Source organism: Carettochelys insculpta, chromosome 1 (genome assembly GCF_033958435.1).
Source record: "Carettochelys insculpta isolate YL-2023 chromosome 1, ASM3395843v1, whole genome shotgun sequence".
NCBI classification, from domain to species: Eukaryota; Metazoa; Chordata; order Testudines; family Carettochelyidae; genus Carettochelys; species Carettochelys insculpta.
The window spans coordinates 268,390,160-268,411,107 of NC_134137.1; the positions used below are offsets into that span (position 1 = coordinate 268,390,160).

Below are 20,948 nucleotides of genomic sequence, written 5' to 3' on the forward strand. Positions count from 1 at the left end.
CTGTTTAGCTTCAGTAGTGTGATCCTGGGAGACTCCTGGTGAAACGGGGCAGTTTGGAAACCCTAGCTGCTTTAAAAAGAACACGAAGTCAATCCTGTGGCACCTTATGGACTAACAGATAATTTGGAGTATAAGCTTTTGTGGGCAAAGACCCACTTTGTCAGGTCTTTGAATTACAGGTCCAGGCTCCCACAACACTAAGTCAATGCCTCTCAGACGTAACCTTCCCACAGCAACACACCTTACTACTCCTGTCCTGGGCATTTGAGCTGTGTCTACACGTGCACGTTACTTCAAAGTAGCGGCACTAACTTCGAAATAGCGCCCGTCGCGGCTACACGCGTCGGGCGCTATTTCGAAGTTAACTTCGACGTTAGGCGGCGAGACGTCGAAGTCACTAACCTCATGAGGGGATCGGAATAGCGCCCTACTTCGACGTTCAACGTCGAAGTAGGGACCGTGTAGACGATCCGCGTCCCGCAACGTCAAAATTGTGGGGTCCTCCATGGCAGCCATCAGCTGGGGGGTTGAAAGACGCTGCCTCTCCAGCCCCTGCGGGGCTCTGTGGTCACCGTGGGCAGCAGCCCTTAGCCCAGGGCTTCTGGCTGCTGCTGCTGCAGCTGGGGATCCATGCTGCAGGCACAGGGTCTGCAGCCAGTTGTCAGCTCTGTGGATCTTGTGTTGTCTAGTGCGTGTGTGTCTGGGAGGGGCCCTTTAAGGGAGCGGCTGGCTGTTGAGTCCGCCCTGTGACGCTGTCTGCAGCTGTGCCTGGCACCCTTATTTCGATGTGTGCTACAGTGGCGTGTAGACGTTCTCTCGCAGCGCCTATTTCGATGTGGTGCTGCGCAACATCGAAGTTGAACATCGATGTTGCCAGCCCTGGAGGACGTGTAGACGTTATTCATCGAAATAGCCTATTTCGATGTTGCTACATCGAAATAAGCTATTTCGACGTTGGCTTCACGTGTAGACGTAGCCTTGCTGAGCAGTGGCTAACTCTTGTCCTGCATTGTGGGAAATGGCATGGCAGTTATATGAAATTTACACATGGGCAGTCAAAGACTACTAAGCTCACTTCATTTGTGGCTCAAGATTGTACACAAATCTTCAGAGAGAATTCAGGAAATGATGTCACTTCTGTGATAACTTTATCTGCCAAATATTCTCAGGGTGAAACAGGAGAGATGAAGTTCTGTTTGAGCATGACACTAAATATGTGGAATTACACAGAGGTTTTGTAGGTGCAATAGCGTGCCTGATGTTGCATCTGAAAATCATAATGTAATGCAAAGTGAAACAACAAACATCAATTCTGTTAGACTGTCATAAAAATGTGGAAAATGGCTGGCGTTCAGCATTTCTCCTACACTTTCTAAATAGGGATACAGACATTTCATCTCCCTATTGTTTAATACTGGCTTACTGTAGAACTACAGACACACAGACAGCTAGATTCTTATTTACATTAAGGTCTCTTTTTGTGAAGCTGTCATTGATAATTTCCTCCATTTCAAGGGCACTTTATACTGTCAGAACTGAATAATGAAGCCCTTGTGTGTCTGCAAATCTGTCTCCAAACAATTTAACTATTAAATATTAGTTCTTTTCATGCATTACTGGCTAGAATCCAGTCATTGGTGCTAACTGACATTATTCCTGTTACTGCACATGCTACAAATGAATTTAATTCCTAGCCTGCAACATCTCTTTTCATTCCCTTCCTGAGCCTCCATATGACTTCTTCTGTAGGTGCCTCACCCTGACCAGCATCAAACCTGGGTGTTCCATTGCTAAAGTCTCACTCTTAATAGACCTCTGTTCTGTCCTTCTCTGTCTTCCATTCCTGACTTCCCATGCAGCTCTGCCAACACACTTCAATTCTGACCTGCAACATCTACTTTTATTCCAGTCCTTGGTTCCAGTGCAACTCTATTAATGCCTGTCTCTGTGTCTGTAACTATCCTTGGATTCCTACATGTGGAAACCAGCAATTGTGCTAAAATCCATACACTTTTTGGCAGACCAAATGTACAAGCCCATCAACCTGGTTTCAATGGTAGTCCACAGTAACTTGAAAGCAAAAAACCAAATGTGCCCATTCTATTCACCTGCCAGCACACACTGCCCCTCCCCGAACAGTCATAATACTTTAGCTGATCCTCAGGTAACTCCTACAAAGTCTTTTGAGCATGTGCATTCTATCCCACAGGCCACACCCCAGGCTGAGCCCTCATGATGATGAGATACATGAATCACACTGCAAATGATTTCAGTGCCTTAAGTTTAGGTGAGCAAAATTCATTTTGCAGAATTGGGGTAAAGAGCTAAACACAGACTTGACTCTTACTAAGTTGAACAGTGAATTGAATTTGGCATTACATACAATCTAAATATGAACAACATCACAATGCTATCTTTACAAGGTTGTTTTTCTCTGTCACAGAGAATTACCCAACCCTGCTTCCTATCTGGTCTTTTGTTCCAATTTTCATATCCTCATTAAAATCAGGAAAACAGGATCTTACCCTTCATCAAATCAATAAAACAGGCTCTTACCTTGATCTTCTGAAGAAACTGGTGGCCTGGAAGAAAATAACAAATATCAGTCCATCTTTTGTGTGATGCAAAGATTACAGACAGGGTTAAGTGTCACCCTAGAAAACAGTGTGGGTGTGTTGGATAAGAGAGAGCTGAAATATATTCCAATGCTAGCTTCTCTCAGTAAGAATGCCTGTTAATAGTGGTGACAAGAAGGAAGTTTGCAAAACTATTTCAGCAGCATGCCACCCCAGGCAGAGCAGTTTTATGGAATAGTGAGCTGGTTGTGAGGCAGTGCATAGCTACTTCCGCCCTTAGAAAGAGTTTCTGTAGGTTTTAATTGTGATGAAAGCACACACCCTCTGCAGTCTGAGGATCTCAACGCAGGCGTCAGTAAACTATCTGAAGAATAATGACCATGGTGAGAAGTTTCCCAAAACCACCAGGAGTCATGGCAAGGAATGGTGAAGGAGTGCTGGATGTTTAAAGAGCTCCCCAGGCAGGGTTGCTTTAGGGACAAATGAAGAAACAATTGCTTCAGAAGAGCTCACAGAATGTACAGCCCCTGATTTTCCTAACAGGGGATAGCATAAAAGCACATGCAGTAACAGGAGAAATATGGGTACATTAATAAAGAACTCTTGAAATATATCTGCTGAAATGTCGGTTATATCTAGCTACTGTATAAAAACAACTGTGTAACAGCAACATACGGTTCTGTGGAATGAGGGAGTACACAACCACTAACCAAGAGTCAAAACATTCTAACAGTGAGGATGAGGTGTGAAATGTGGTCAGCTAGTCAGGTCCTTCGCTGGTGTACATTGGGATAGCTTGCCTTACATTAGCAGAGCTATCCCAGTGTACATGAGCTGAAGATCTTATCCTCCATCCCCCATGAGCAAAAATAAAAACTAGCACACAAATTAATTCAGAATACTGTATTTCTTTTCTCTCACAACACACACAAGATGGAGTAGCAGGGCTGGGATTAGCCATGCACACAAATTTTGGACATGCTTTGGATATTTAAACTCAATTTGTCGGTGTGCTGTGGGTCAGTAAGGAATAAACTTCTACAAACATGAAGGGCTAAGTGATGCAGGATGGAAGATACCAACTGACGCAATCCCACTATCCCTTTACAAAGAAGTAACCAAGCAAATATTCACAGATAGGACCTGCACCACAATTCTCAGCCGTTTCATCTTGACACTTCACCTGCTGCTACTAATGTGGTTTCGCCAACTCTGAGGAATTTGTTTTTTGTTTATTTTTAGGGTACATCTAACACTTATCAGAAGATCAATGAGCTGGTGGTTTGATTTAGCACACCTATTGGAGCTACAATAAATTGAATGATCGGGGCTCCACTGTTGACCCTGGTACTCCTTGCAGCTGAGGAGTAAGGGAAGTCAACAGGAGAGCTTCTCCCATTTGACTTTTCTCTGTGAAGATGGCAGGAAAAATTGATTTAGCAGACATCAATTCCAGCCACGAAATTCATGTAGCTGGAGCTGTGTATCTTAAATCGATTTTTCCTTGTATTACAGACCTCATCTGAGTCAAATAGTTTTACCATGTTCCAGGCTCTTATGCAGAGCAACAGTACAGAACAGGACAGACTAGCCTATAATTGTGTTAGATTACACATGGGAAGACATTAGCTATTATCTCTCAAGCACCCACAAAGAAAAAAAGAATGAAAGCAAGAGAGAATGCACATACTTGTGTTACACAGTAGGAGTCTGCTTTTGCAAGCATAAGACTTGTAGTTATCATTTTTTTCAAACTGGTGGGGTGTGTGCAGATCTGAAAAGTGCTCGGAGATCTATGGATGAAGAGCAATAAAAGAGGTATAAAGAGGTATAAAGAACGGTAGGAGAAAGACCAGCCAAACAAAGGCAATGGATTTCAAGAAGGCAGACATTAGCAAACTCAGGAAGTTGGTAAGTAAGATCCTTTGGAAGCATGTCTAGCGGGGAATAACAACTGAACACTGTTGGCAGTTTTTCAGAGACTTTATTAAAGACACAAGAGCAAACTGTGCCATGGTGTTGGAAAGACAGAAAGTATGGCAAGAGACCACCCTGTCTTTACGTGGAGATCTTCAATTATCTAAAGATCAAAAAGGAGTCCAACAAAAAGTAGAAACTAGGTCAAATTACAAATGATAAATATAAATAAATAAGTATATAGGAACACTATTAGAAAGGCCAAAGCCCAAAACTAGATCAAACTAGCTAGAGACATAAAGGGTAACAATAAAACATTCTGTAAATACATTAGAAGCAAGAGGAACACCAAGGACAGGATAGGACCCTTATTCAATGACAGGTGGAAAAAGTAATAACAGAAAATGTGGCCATTGTTTTTGTTGTGGCGGGGGCGGGAGTACTTACTTACTTTTGCCAAGAAGGTTGGGGCTGATTGGACATCTAACACAGTGAACACTAGTGAAAAAGACATAGGCTCAAAGACTAAAATAGGGAAAGAACAAATTAAAAATGTAGATAAAATTAGATGTCTTCAGGTCATTGTGATCTGATGAAATGTACTCTAGAATACTCAAGGAGCTGACTAAGAAGATATCTGAGCCATTAGCGAAGATATTTGAAAAGTCATAAAAGACAGGAGAGATTCCAGAAGACAGGACAAAGGCAAATAGAGTGCCAATCTATAAACATGGAAACGAGGACAACCTGGGGAATTACAGACCAGTCAGTTTACCTGCTGTACCTGGAAGGATAACAGAACAAATAATTAAGCAGAAATTTGCAAACATCGAGAAGATAACAATGTGATAAGTGACAGCATGGATATGTCAAGAACAAATTGTGCCAAATTAACATAATAGCTTTCTTTTACAAATTAAGAAGCTTTGTGGATGGAGTGAAGTGGTAGACATGGTATATCTTGACTTTAGTTCTGTCGCATGACCCCCTCGTAAACAAACTAGGGATATGCAACCTAGATGGAGCTACTACAAACTGGGTGTAAAATGGGTTGGAAAACCATTCTCAGGGAGTAGGAGCATTGCCAGGATATCAAAGGAAGTGATTATTCTCCTTGATTTGGTACTGGTGAGGTCACATCTGGAGTACTGTATCCTGTTTTGGGACCATCACTACAGAAAGGATGTGGATGAATTGGAAAGAGTCCAATGGAGGGCAACGAAAATGGTTAGGGGGCTGAGGCATATGATTTATGAGGAGAAGTAGAGGGATTGAGCTTATTTTGTCTGCAGAAGAGAAGAGTGAGGGGCAATTTGACAGCAGCCATCACCTACTTGAAGGGGGTTTCCAAAGAGGATGGAGCTTGGCTATTCTCAGTGGCAGCAGATGACCCAGGAAAGGTATGTGCCTTTTGAGTTCGGGCCATCACTAGAAAAAAATTCCACAGCTGACATCCAGAACTATGCTCTGTCATTGCAAACTCCTTCTAGCCAGAATGAACGACAATACTGATAGACGGCAATATGGCAGTGATGCACCAGGCAGAAATTTAGCTAGCAATTTAGCTGTGCACTCCACTAGAATGGCATCCTGGCCCCTCTTTTTCCCTAGGCACAGATGCTATCATTAAGAGAGCTACGTGAGTGCATGTCAATAACTTAGTGATGTAACTAGTAGGATTTGAACTTGTATCTAGTGCAGGGGTCAAGAACAGGGGCTTATTTTTATGGGAGAATAATCAGAGCCACAATCTCCTAAACCGGTTACATCTTCAAAACTATGTGCCTAAATTAGTCGTGCCAAAGCCAGTGCTCCCTTTTCGCCCACAAGTGTGGAAAAGAAACACCATGCCTCATTTGGCTTTTGTTGAGCTCTACTGAATCATCATGTTGCTGGAGATAGGACCAGCAGCAGAGCAACTAGCTGAAAGGCAGGATAGCCAGTTCTTGTGGAAAAGTAAGAAGAGTGGTTCTAACAGAACTCTAACCCCTATTTTGCTATTTCTCCTCCTCCCTACTTCTGCTCTGTAGTAAGGACAAAGTGGGCGTTGTTCCTATATTTCTGTCACTGGCTCGTTACCAAAAGGCTGAAAAAGATAATTAATTCTGGGAAGTTCAACAGAGAATTTGGCCCTTGATTTTCTACTGGATAGAGGTGCAACTGCAGCTTGTTTGAGGGATACAAACTAGGGTAAAATATCTTACGTAATTTGCGTAGCTAGAATTGACATATCAGGATTGACTTTCTTCCCTGGTGTAGATCAGGGCTTTTCAGGCTTATGCCAACATCCCTTGCTCTGTGCATCAGCGTGGAGTACCAGCGTCGATGGCTGAGCCTAGAGAGATTGATTTTGCTGTGCCTTCACACGTGCAGCAAAATCAATCCTGGGAAGATCAATGGCGGCATGCCAACTCCCCCAGAAGTACAGACATACCCTTAGTGCAGCTCCAATTGGATAACATGTAGCAACACCACCATTTCAATGGAATTTAGATATACAGGTTGAACCTCTCTAGGATGGCACTCCCTTGCCTGGCAACATCTGAAATCTGGCATGATTGTAGTTAGCTGGACAACCACTTATTATGAACGTGGCCAAGTTTTCCATGGTCCCACAAAGTTTGTTTCCAGCCACCAGTCCTGGCGTTCAGTGTTCTGTGCTATTGTTTAGCTGCAATTTACCCCTAAATGTCTTCTAAGAGCCCAGTAAGCAGTGGAAGTGTTGGTGATGTGCTAGACAATAATGACCTCCTCTGGCAAATTCTCTGGTTCAGCACCTGTCAGATCCCAAGGCTGCTGGACTGGAGAGATTTAACCTCTACCAAAAGCTGATAGGAAGACAATGCCTACAGCTGCTTATTTCCAAGACAGCAATAACGAGTGATGCCTGCTGTAATTTAAGTGCCACTGGCTTTGCCTTTAAGTGCCACTGCCTATTTCCCTGACACCTTACCCATTCCATGGATTGCCACACCCTTGTTTGTGCAGGGTCATGCTCTGGTGTGTTAAAAGGACAGAGATGGCTATGCCAGGGAGGTGGGAAGAGTGGTGGTGCTATCACATAACTCGTTTTCTTTTCATTCTCCTTTTAATGAATCCCCTGCACCTGAGTTCTCCTCTGATCTGCACTGTGGGACATCATGCCCCCAAATGGGTAATTGCATTCACAATTGCCAGTGTACAAGGGGAAATTGTGAGTTGACTTTGGTGTTCATATTTTGCATGCATATATATTTAATTCATCCCTGTACGATCACTATCACAGCAAGCTGGACAGAGATTTAGCAGTGCATAAGAAGACCTGAATAATAATCATTTGAGTAAAAACCACTGACCATCGTAATAGACACCACCATGAAATTAAACAACTTGTGCCATGAGAAAAACAGTACTCATCTGCTGCAGCATTAGCATCAGGGCCCAGGGATTAAGGGTATGATCCACAGCTCATTGGAGTCTCTCCATTGACTCTGTTAAGCTTTGGATCAGGCTCTATCACAGGATTAATCTCCAGCTCAGCCAGGGCACCTTCAGCCTCACACAAACATTCCACAATCAGGCAAGCATTTACAGTGGCTGTTTCCAAGTGCTGCCTTCAGTCTGCTGGCTCAAGGTTTATTCCGCACTAGAGGGGTAAGGAAGGGAACATTGATTTGTCTATATGGAGAGTTTTGTGATTTAGAGCTCCATCTACAGAGCCTTCAGAATCTAAAGAAACCCAGCCAGCCTACGGCAGGTAAATTCTAACAAAATTCCAGCAAACAGGTATTTTCTTCCTGAAGGCAAATGCCCCTATAGAAACGAATAGTGAGCTTATGAAAACCAAGTTATTTTTATCAATACACCTGCAACTGCAACCCTTTGCAGCAGGCCTGTGTAAAACAAACCATTGACCATTTAAAGGCCCAAGAGCAATCTGCGTGCTGCACTTACATTGTTTGGCTATGATCCTCCCACCCTCACACCGCCTCTATTCTTTGATTCGGTGATGTAATACTGCAAACTTGTGAACTCTTTCTGGCAGTAACCAAAGGTAGTGGGATGGGAGAAAACAGGAGGCCTTAGACTAAATTGGTTCCTTTCATATTATGCTTTTGTATATACAGATCTGCAAATCATTTTCCAAGTTTAAATTAGTTCACTAGGAATTCGGTTTTAATCAGAGAGAAAGGTTAACATACTAAGCATTATTCAATATGCAAGCTCCTCCAGACACCTGTCACTGGTTCTGTCTGGAACTGGAGTAGCTGTGAGCTCCCACTGCTAGCACTCTACCAACATGATATACAGTTCTCAAGCTGGGGGAAAGTCAGATGAGAGACGCCACACAATCTTCCATTCCATGCAGCACCTCCTACTGGGAAAGGCGGAACTGAACTTGGGGTAATGATCAGACTGTCAGCAAAATTATTCCTCTAATAGCAGCTGGTGGAAGACAGTGGAATAAGAGAAACGTTGAGTTTCCTCACATGCAGCACTCTTGGCCTACATCCACTCACTCCAGTGCCTTCTGCTGTGAGAAGCTAGGAATCTACTAGAGCACTTCCACAGTTTCAGAAGCAAACCCGTCTTTCTTCCTCATTCCTTCCGCTCATCTGTTTCTCTCAGATAATGGCAATGCTAACTAAAAGCAGCAAAGAAAGAAAACTCCTCATTAGTGAAGATCCAGGAATTTAAAAGAAAATCCTATTCAAATAAAGAACTGTACAATTATTTGTCAACTTGCAGACATCAGCTCAGGGATTTACAGATTGTCTGGACAAACAATACTAACAGCTCAATGCTTTATATTAAATGTCGTGATCTGTTTTGTTTTGCTTTGTTTTGGATGTGGGGGCGGGTGAAATATCCCTTCCCTCCTTTCACCTCTGTCTTCATCTGCACAGGCTGATATTGAATTAAGCTGTTTGCAGACAAACTAGCACACAGGAGTCCAGCAACTAGCACACAGGAGTCCAGCCCAATGCTAAATGTCTCATGAAAAATAAGTGCAGCTCCAGTCTCGCTCTCTGCTTCTGGAGCATTTGTGTCCTTCATACCGTTTTGTATCATTTCCATTACTATCTCACTTTTTACCTCCTGAAATTTGTTTTATTTCTCCCCCTACTATAATGATTTCCCAAGCTGAACAGGAAGGAGGGAAGGGTGCAGAACAAGCATGCAATCTCTGAAGTTTTACTGCCACCTAGAGGAGTAGGAGTTTTTTCCATTCAACTATAGTAAAACAGCTGGGGCAGGGAGGGAATGACACAAAAAGCCAGGAGAAAGACCCACAGACAGAAAGCAAAGCAATATTTAGCATTGTTTTTAAAAGAAACAGTCTGGAACACCTCCATAAGCCACCCTCTCAAAAAGAGGGGAATACTATCCAAAGCAGAGGTGTTTTCCCCTGATGCCAGGAGGAGATTCCTCTGATTGTTGCATATGGCTATACAGATTGAATTGCTCTAATCCAGAAGGCTCTCGTCCAGCAACATCGATAGCCCAGACAGCCACTAACCAGCAGTGTGGCCAAGTTTCCCATAGTCCCATAAAGTTTGTTTCCAGCCACCAGTCCTGGCTCTCAGTGTTCTGTGCTGTTATTTCACTGTAATTTACCCCTCAGTGTCTTCTAAGAGCCCAGTAAGCAGTGGAAGTGTTGGTAATGCTGCTAGACAACATTGACCCCTGTAGTTTGGCAAAACACTCTCATTCAGCACCGGTCAGGTCCCAAGCGTGCCAGATGAGAGAGATTCAATCTGTATTTCCTTCATTTTTATTCTTTTGCCTGAGGATGGCCTGAAGCAGCTCCCTTTGAAAGGGAGGAACACCCCAAATGACTAGCAGAATCAATACTGTACAAGGGTTATGTGAGGTTCTTCCCTTTTTCAGGCCTAAGACCCAAGCCTTCTAAAAGAGTGAAGCTGAAACAGCTGTTCAGCCTAGGACTGAACCACAGCCCCACTGAAATCAGTGGAAAGGCACCCACAGACCTCAGTAGGCATTCAAATTCTTATTGAGCTGGCTGATGAATCACTGATAGTTGGGGGCAGAGAAAAAAGTGGTGGCTGATGGGGAGGTAACTGTAGTAGGGCAAGAGCTGGAGAATAGGGTTCAAATCCAATACACAGGCAGAAAGACACACTAGCAGGGGCATGAGGCCCAGGAGTACCACTAGCCATTCAAAATCAATGAGGAGGGGGAAGGAAGAGGTGAAGGGTAGTCACTTGCTCAGCTTGCTGTGGGAAAAGCAACAATCAGGCTGGTGGTGAATCTGTTGTATTCTCTTGCGTGATCAAGGCATTTGCTTAGATGCCCTTTTCCAGACCTGGTGCTCAGCATAAGCAGTGTAGGCAATTGCTTAGGAACTCAAGCAACAAAATGGCCTTCCTGTTAACTACAGGTTGCACCTTCCTAAACTAGGGATTCTCTGGTCCAGAAACTTCCTGGCTCCCCACCACAACTGATATGAATGGGTATGGCCTGTGGGCTGTAAGTTTGAGACACCCCACCACCACCCCGCCCTGATATTTGAGTGAATCCTTTCAGGGGCACAGCACAGAATTCTTGTCCAAGATCAGGAAGAATGAGAAGAAGAAACTAAAATCCATGCTCAATCCATTCGGGGATCCACTCTGTCTAAATTACAAAGTTACTCACTTAGAAGTAGGGATGGTAGGAAATATTATATTTCACAGTATACTGAATATACTGTGTACTTCCTTCATATAGAGTAGGGTCAGAAACAAGGATCATCTTATCAAATGCAGCAGCTTTTATTGCAAGTCCTTAGCATCTTGGTCCCTAACCAGGAAGGGACAAAAGATTTAATTCCAGAAGAAAAAAACAAACACCATTTGCCTAGCAATCATTTATGCAAATAGGTTGATGTCTGTGCAAATGAAAAAGACACTTTAATTTTCTTTTTAACCACATTTATTAACAACAGAAGAGGTGGCACAAGATTGATTTAAAGTTCAGTTATTGCTGGAAAAAGACTGTCAAAATGATGATGCACAGCTCCATACATATTGGGTCTCAATGACTTTCATGGAAATTTTACTCTGTTAAGTCAAAAAATGATTTCTCTAAATGCCAGTCCTGATTAGATAAGTCAAGACCCTGGCACTCTCCTGACATGTGGTGCCAAAGGCTCATCCATTTCTAGGGAACTTGAGCGCTGTCTGTGGCATCTGCAGTCCTTTCTGATCATTTCACGGATACAGTCACTTACTAGGAACACAGCACCAGTAACAGCTCCTGAAAGTTTATACAGGATGATGCCTGAGAACTCCTTCCTGGATAAGAGCTCTATCTGTATCCGATAAGATAGACCATGATGTATTTCACTGGTGGCCCTTGTCACAGTCTGTGTTTCAGGAATGAGTTTCTCCTATGGCATTTTCTGTTTTCTCAGTTCCATGTCACCAGAAGACAACACTGCGATCTTCATGTACCCAGTGGTCACTAGAAGATGGCAGGAATGTAGCTAAGCTACCTCAGAGCCTTTCAGAATCATGAGTTCTGAATGGCTGTTCTTCTCATGTCTTCCTCCCAGGAATAAGGGCTGACTGGTCACAGACTCCCTTTATAGCTCCCAGAAGGCCAGCAACGAACTGCCTGTTTGTTTCCAGTTGGTGCTGGTGGGCAGTTTCTTTGCTGTCAGAGCCAAACTACCAAGTTTGAGATCTGAACTGACTTCATTAAAATCAAGAACAGATAAGACAAAAGGGGTGAGGTCAGAGCCAGCCCTATGCAAATATGTGGTTTGGTGTCCTTCCCTCTCCCTTGTCCCCTGCCTGTGCAGCTTTTCCCTTCCAAATGGTGTGTGTATTGGGGGGAGTGGGGTAGGTTCTGCTCAACTGTACACATGGCTTGCCTTTGCGTCTCAGCCACGCCCTGGAATGCCTTTTATTGGCGATGGTGACAATTAAAGGAGATGCTACATCATATGGCATAAAGATGTAAAAGAATTTGGAATGGCTCTGAGAGGCATAAGAATAATCCAAAACAGGGACACCACTTTGGAGAAACTGGAGAGGGACTAGGTGTGCAAAAATGCCAACACTGGAGAGGAATGGGCTCAGAACAGACCCCCACGTGGGTGACCAAAGCAGTTCTGACACTTTCGTTATGTTGCCTTTTTCGAGGCAGCATTCTGCATTGGCACCCTGTTTGCATTGGTACCCAGTTATCATGTACCTTCCCCACTGACCTTGGAAGAAGCTTTGTTAATAGTAACAGAAGCAACTGACATTTTTTCTGGGAAAAAATTAGCAAGAACTGGACACTGAAATCAACTTTCCAGAGTACCAGACATAGCAGCAGCAGCAGCTGTCACTAAGAAAGTTCTGAAATTCTATGGGCTGACACATACCAACAAGCAGCACAAACCAAAAGGGAATCTAGAAATCATGCCTCTTTCTGAAGTCAAACTGCAAGAGACTGCATTTCCCTGAGCAGTGGTCCCTTTTGTCCAGAGAAATCCATCTCTAGTATGGCAGTCTGAGGATTGTTCTTACATACAATTTACCATACTCTCTATATTTCTCCACTGAAATGAGTAGACAAGGAAACAGAGAGATTTTAGCAACTTCTAGCAAGGCTTTGTTTTTGCAAATATATATCTCACAATGCAAGAATAGATTATTTTATAACTGTATTTACCCAGAGTAAAAAAAAAAAAAAAAAACCTTGCAAAGCCCCGCTATTATTTCTCATTCTGTAAACCTTCTTTGAAGGCAGACAGTGAAACTTCTGAAATTCCATTCATGTAGAGCTGGGACTGTCTCTGATTTCCGTTGCTTCATGGTACATAGAACTACCCAATAAAGCCAAGCCAAATTCCTGTTTCCAAGCAGAAGGAGAACTTCAAGAGGGAGACCCAAGAAAATCAACTGTGTTTTGGAGGAAGCGGAGAATCACAGGGCTGGAAGGGACCTCAGGAAGTCATCTAGTCCAGCCCCCTGCTTCAAGCAAGATCAACCCCCACTAAGTCATTACAGCCAGGACCTTGTCAAGCCAGGACTTAAAAACCTCGAGGGATGGAGAATCCAAAAACCTCTCTAGGCAACACATTCCAATGCTTCACCACCCCCTTGTGAAGTAGTTTTTCCTAATATCTAATCTGTACCTCCCCCTCTTTAACTTCAGACCATCATTCCTCGTTCTGCCATCTGACACCACTGAAAACACTTTCCCTCCCTCATCTTTAGAGCTCCCCTTCAGGAAGTTGAAGGCTGCTATTAAATCACCTCTAAGTCTTCTCTTCTGTAAACTAAACAAGCTCAAATCCCTCAGCCTATCCTCATAGGTCTTGTGCTGCAGACCTTTCATCATTTTTGTTGCCCTCCGCTGAATCTGCTCCAGCACATCCACATACTTTTTATACTGGGGGGCCCAAAACTGGACACAGTATTCCAGATGTGGTCTCATCAGTGTCAAATAGAGGGGAACAACCACTTGTCTAGATCTGCTTGCAGTGCTCCTCCTAATGCACCCTAGTATACCATTAGCCTTCTTGGCTACAAGGGCACACTGTTTACTCATATCCAGCCTTTCATCCACCATAACCCCTAGGTACCTTTCCACTGTACTGCTGCTTAGACAGTCAGTCCACAGACTATAACAGTGCTTGGGATTCTTCCGCCCGAGGTGCAGGACTGTACACTTCTCCTTGTTGAACCACATCAGATTTCTTTTGGCCCAATCCTCCAATTTATCCAGGTCACTCTGGATTCTCTCTCTACCCTCCAAAGTATCTACCTCTCCCTCTAGTTTTGTGTCATCTGGAAACTTGCTAAGGGTGCAATCCAGTCCCTCATCCAGGTCACTAATAAAGATGTTGAACAACACTGGCCCCAGAACCGAGCCTTGTGCCACCCCACTTGAAACCGACCAGCATCCAGATATTGAGCCATTGACCACTACCCGTTGGTCCCAACTGTCAAGTCAGTTTTATATCCATCTTTTAGGCCAAGGATCCAATCCATATTTCCTTAACTTATGGGCAAGAATGTTGTGGGAGACCATATCAAAAAAGCTTTGCTGAAGTCAAGATAGATCACATACACTGACTTTCCCATGTCCATAGAGCTTGTTACCTCATCATAGAAGCTAATCAGATTGGTCAGGCAGGACTTGCCATTGGTGAATCTATGCTGGCTACTTTTGTTCACTTTCCCTTCGCCCAAGTGCTCCAAAATGGATTCCTTGAGGATCCCCTCCATTATTTTCCCAGGGATTGAGGTAAGGCTGTCCAGCCTACAGTTCCCTGGATTGTCCTTCTTTCCTTTTTTAAAGACGGGCACTACATTTGCCTTTTTCCAGTCATCTGGGATCTTTCCCAATCTCCAAGAGTCTTCAAAGATGATGGGCAAAGGTTTGGCAATGACATCTGCCAATTCCCTCAGTACCCTCGGGTGCATCAAATCCACACCCAAAGATTTGTGTAGATCTAGTTTTTCTAGGTAGCTCAGAACTTGTTCCTTCCCCACAGATGGCTGCCCTCCACCTTCCCATACTGCGTTGTCTAGGACCGTCATGTGGGAGTTGACTTTGTCCATGAAGACTGAGGTGAAAAAAGCATTGAGGACTTCAGCTTTTCTTACATCATCTGTCACTAGCATACCTCTTTCTTCCAGTAACAGCCCCTCACCTTCTCTGATAACCTATGCCTGTAGAAACCCTTCTTGTTACTCTTCACATCCCTTGCCAGCTGCAGTTCCAATTGTGCTTTCGCCTTCCTGATTACTCCCCGGCATTCTCCAGCCCTATGTTTATATTCCTCCTTAGTCAACTGTCTACGTTTCCATTTCTTGTATGCAATATACCAATACACCTTTTAGTCTCCCTGCTTCCCATTTCTAACTACTCCTCCTTGGTTATCTTGGGTAAGAAGCTAAGATGTAAGCCTTCCACTTACACCACATAAAGATAATGAGAGTGGTCCCTTACAAGCTATCTTGTTAAGAGTGGTGGGCAATGCAAGAGAAAGAACAGAAGGAGAAGATGAGGGAAGGATGGGAAGGAGAAATTCTATTTCATCATGCTGTTGTTTCTAAATTGCATTGTACAGGAGAAAGTATACGTGAGTGAATGGATGACAGGTTGAATTTGTGTGTGTCACCTTCCAAACGTGATTGGGTTGAAAGCCAGGACTGCACTCACAAACACGTCTATCATCTTAAACAGACGAGGAAAATTGGATTCTATGGGTGAGTAAACTGCTGGGATAAAATAAGAATATCCAACTTAATCTTCTAATTTACACCCGGAGCTTGAACAGAATCTGAACCAAACGTAGTGTGTGGTGTTGAAAGACTAACATACAGACTATATGGAGGTATTTGGGAATGAGTTTTATGATCTTTCATGCTCATTTTTTCAAAAGTGAGAAGCATGGCAAAGCATATGAAGTTTTAAATGTTTACCCAAAACAAACCATTGGACTTCCTAAAACCTTCTCACAAACGACACATTCCTTCTTTACATTTTCATAATCCTGTCACTGCACCCGCATTTCTCAGCCTTTTCACACCCAAAGGCACATCCCTGATGCTTTTCTCAACTTGTGCAACACGCGGTTTTGTTTTGAACATCTGTACTGCCATTCTCATTTCCTCAGCAATGAGCCAATACCTTTGCTTGTGATAAAGCCCTTGACTTCCAGCCTCATATTTCTACCCGCTCAGGAACACAATGATTATTGCCTCATAAAGCAGTGGCTGTGTGATATTACTGGCTTACTAATGCCCATTTACTGTCAAAAGTATAGCTGCTATCTTCAGACCCCTGTAGGTATTGTTTCCCCTTCTGTATAACTTAACGAGACGGTGTGCAGGCCAACCTTCACAAGCTATGCACTTTCCTCAGATAATATATGTAACAGCATTGGACACATAATGTCATTACAGCTAGCTAGAAGTTTGACAAATTGCTATTCCCCTCTCCAGAGGACTGATGACAAAGAAATCTGTTTTAGAGCCTCTTTCATTCAGCTTATTGCTGACCTCGATCTAGTACTAGTTACAGCTCACATCTCCCCTTTTTAACACTGCCTTTTTTTTCTTTTCTTTTTTTTAATCTTACCTGCAGTAGCTAATATAGCAAGGGTAGTCAAACCCTGGCTTGGCTCTCTAACTGAGAAAGTGCAGCTCACAAAGCCCCTTATGCCCCTTTCCCATTCTCCACCTACCAGACCATGGCTGAGGGAGCTCGAGGCTTCTGCTGTGCAGCAGGATGATGGACCTAGGGGCTTTTACCTTGAAGGGAGAAAGGTAAATCTCAGAACTGCAGGCTCATGGGAGGCACCTGCTGGGGGTTGGGGGCTCAGCAGGAGTGGAGCTGAAGCCCTGAGCCCTGGCACGCATGCCTGACTCTGGAAAGTCTGAAAATTATCATATGCAGCTCAGAGGTTTGGTAGGTTTGGTTGCCCCGGCATAGAACAAACAAGCAGCCATTTAGCACTTTAAAGACTATCACAATTATTTATTAGGTGATGAGTTTTCATGGCATCTGCCCCATGAAAGCTCATTGCCTAATAAATTATTTTGTTAATCTTTAAAGTGCTACGTTATTGCTTGTTTGTTTTGGTAGTACACAGTCTAACGCGGCTACCTCTCTGATACCCTGGAATAGAGTAACTGTTCCGTGGCCTGGAATTTTAAGTCAATATTGGAACAGAGCAGGACAAGAACCAAATGACATTGAAATCAAGAGAAGAAAGTGGGAATGGCTAGGCCACACTCTCAGAAAACAATCATCCAGCATAGTCCGTCAAACTCTCACATGGAACCCACAAGGAAAACACAAAAGAGGAAGACCTTGAACAATGTGGAGAAGGTCTAGTGAGATTGAACAACAACAACTGAGGTACTCCTGGAGCCAACTAGAAATTTTGTCCCAAGACAGAGTGAAGTGGAGATTTGTAAATGAACTATGCTCCACACAGAGTACAAGGGTTAAGTAGTAGTAGCATGAATGTTCCCTGAGGACAGAGCAGCAGGCACTGTTCTAATGATGCGGTAAATACATTCCTCACATTCCTGCCAGAGAACAAGCACATCACCTTTGCATTCCACAGATGGTCTTCGCGGACTTACACCAGATGTACCTCTCAAGACAGCATACCTAAATCCAGCTCTTACTAATGACAACTGGCAGCTCAGAGATGTTCATGAAGTTAAAAGGCGAGGATGAAATGACATCTCTTGTTTGGTGCATAGTCTCCCAAATCCTATTGTATGTCCAGCAATTACTTCCATGAGACTGCTTACATGCTTAAAGTTAAGCACCTAATTATGGGCTTGGCCAGACAAGCCGCGTCTACACGTGCCGGCTACTTTGAACTAGCCATGCCAACTTCAAAATAGCGCCCGCCACGTCTACACATGGTGAGCGCTATTTCAAAGTTGAAATCGACATAAGGCGGCGAGACGTCGAAGTCGCTATCCTCATGAGGAGACGGGAATAGCGCCCTACTTCGACGTTCAACGTCGAAGTAGGGCACGTGTAGCCGATCCGCATCCCGCAACATCGAAATAGCGGGGTCCGCCATGGCGGCCATCAGCTAAGGGGTTGAGAGACTCTCTCTCTCCAGCCCCTGCGGGGCTCTATGGTCACCGTGGGCAGCAGCCCTTAGCCCAGGGCTTCTGGCTGCTGCTGCTGCAGCTGGGGATCCATGCTGCATGCACAGGGTCTGCAACCAGTTGTCGGCTCTGTGGATCTTGTGCTGTTTAGTGCAAGTGTTTCTGGGAGGGGCCCTTTAAGGGAGCGGCTTGCTGTTGAGTCCGCCCTGTGACCCTGTCTGCAGCTGTTCCTGGCACCCTTATTTCGATGTGGGCCGCTTTGGTGTGTAGATGCTCCCCTGCAGCGCCTACTTTGATGTAGTGCTGCCCAACGTCGACATTGAATGTCGATTGCACCAGCCCTGGAGGACGTGTAGACGTTATTCATCGAAACAGCTCATTTCGATGTCGCTACATCGAAATAAGCTATTTCGATGTAGCATTCACGTGTAGACGTAGCCACAGAGACCAGTGTTCAACACATTACAGAACCAAGTCCCACCTCCCTGAGAGGCAAAACACTTCTACAGCTCCACTGTCCCAACAGAACAAAGAGCTTGTTCATTCAGAAAATCTTTCTTTGGATGTAACTAAAGGAAGATTTTTGGTAATATAGAATACAACTATCCACATAGTAAATACACAAAAACAACAAGAAGTCCTGTGGCACCTTATAGACTAACAGATATTTTGGAGCATAAGCTTTCGTGGGCAAAGACTAACTCAGCTGCCTCTCTGACAGAAAATATACAGAAGACCTCTTGTCTTGCATGAAGTTCCATCAAATCTTCATAGCTACAAGTGATCAGAGGCTACATTTTACATCCCACCAGCAATACCAAACAACACCTCCAGCCACCCATAACAATATCCACGACAATCCAGAACAATAACCATAGTAGGTCTGGCACCTGCTCTGGAGGAGGAAAGAGTGTCATCTGCTGCTTCACTAGTGCTATTTTCAGGAAGAAGGGTTCTTTTGAAAACAGGATTGGTTTTCGAATGAACCCTGTCTACACTCCTTGGCTTTTTTCCTGAAAACAGCACTTCTGGAACAGCAAGTAGCTGCCATTATGCAAATGAGGCTCATGATATGCCTCATCTGCATTTCCAATTGGCTGCATTTGCATTCCCCTTTTGAAAGGTGAATGCAGCGCAGACGCAGCCATAGAATCATAGAGTTGGAAGAGACCTCAAGAGGTTATCAAGTCCAACCCAGTGATCAAAGCAGGACCAATTGCAACTAAACCATCCCAATGAGGGCTTTGCATGAGAGGACTTTAAAACCTCTAGGGATGCAAATTCCACCACCTCTCCAGGTAACGCATTACAGAGCTTCACCACCCTCCTGATGAAATAGTTTTTTCCTAATATCCAACCTAGACTTCTCCATTGCAAGTAAAGTCTATTGCTCCTCGTTCTGCCACCTGTCACTACTCAAAATAACTTCTCCCCATTCTCTTTGTAATTCCCCTTCAGGGAGTTGAAGGCTGCTAACTATCATACCCCCCAACACTCCTCTCTTCTCTAGATTAAATAAGCCTAAATGCCTCAGCCTCTCCTCATAAGTCATGTGCTGCGGGTCCCTAGACATTTTTGTTGCCCTCCGCTGAACTCTCTTCAATGCATTCACAGCCTTTTTGTAATGGAGGGAGGGGCAGAACTGGACACAGTATTCCAGGCATGGCCTCACCAGTGTCCAATAAAAGGGAACAATTACTCCCCTAGAAATGAGGGCAGTGCTGCTGCTAATGCAGCCCAATATTCCATTAGCTTTCTTTCCTACAAGGCCACATTGTTGACTCCTGTCCAGCTTTTCATCCACTGTAATGCCCAAGTCCTTTTCTGCAGAACTGCTGCTTAGCCAGACGGTCCCAAACCTGCAGCAGTCACCTTTTACTAAAGAATCCTATTTATCCCTAGAGCAGCCCCATCCTACAGTGTACAATGAATACAACAGGGAAAATTATATGTAATTCCAGGTCCTGGAGAGAGGGTTCTCAAGTGGTTATGGAACCTTCTGAGCCTGTAACCCTGGTCTACCTCTATCCCCCTCTGCTCCAAGCCACCTGCCCCCCCGCACGCTCCTTCTTCTCTCCCTCTTCTGTTCCTATCCAGCCTTAAATATCGACTCCAACAACACCCTTTTGGCTCCTATTGATCGGACAGTTGCCAACTCTCCAGGATTGTCCTGGAGTCTCCCAGAATTGGCATCAATTCCCTGTGACTATTAAAAGCAATACTGGAGATTTTAACAGAATAGCTTAAGAAAATGACATTAGGTTGTGTTGGGGGGGAACCTCCCAGAGTAGCTTCAGTCAGAGTTGGCAACTTTAATCTATCACTTCCGTCTTCTTTGCTCCTGTTTCCTCCCTTTCTGTGCAATATACTCTCCCACCCATACCAGGTCCTAACTCCTTCACTCTCCCCTCCACTCTCGTCCAGTTCTTGAAGTGTGATCCCCTGATTCCACTATTTCTATCTGCTTTCTAGTGTGGACATTTCCTCCTCCTCCTCCTCCTCCTTCCCTTCACTGCCTGGATATAAGTAGCCGAAGAACGTAAAGCAAGGGACAGGCTCCCAGTTCTCCATTCTCTTCATGGCTGGTACTGCCGTGCTCTACTCCCTTCAGGAGGCGCAATTACAGGGAAAGTCCTGCTCTGCCTTGATTCCCTGCATTGGAACATGTTCGGGATGCCAGAATCGTCAAAGAATTTGGCTGCCAGATGCTAACAACTCTCAACTGAGCATGTAGGAAAAATTTTAGAGGCTTTTAAGATGGTCATATTTGAGTGAATTTTCATGGATATGGCAAAAGGCACATCTCTGGAACAAGACTGATTGCATTTCCAGTCCCTGATCCAAAGCTAGAGACTCCCAATGAAACAGTTATAGGTGGTGTTTTTTT

At 44.1% G+C, this 20,948-nt stretch overlaps 1 protein-coding gene across 2 annotated transcripts in view; it reads right to left on the minus strand.

The window, feature by feature from the left end:
- Positions 1–20,948, minus strand: part of DGKI (diacylglycerol kinase iota) — a 319,904-nt gene that overhangs the window by 42,196 nt on the left and 256,760 nt on the right. For both annotated transcript variants that reach the window (XM_074983801.1, XM_074983800.1), the window contains one exon: positions 2,557–2,582. In XM_074983801.1, coding sequence (XP_074839902.1) covers positions 2,557–2,582 — 26 coding nt within the window. The remainder of the gene's footprint in view (positions 1–2,556; positions 2,583–20,948) is intronic.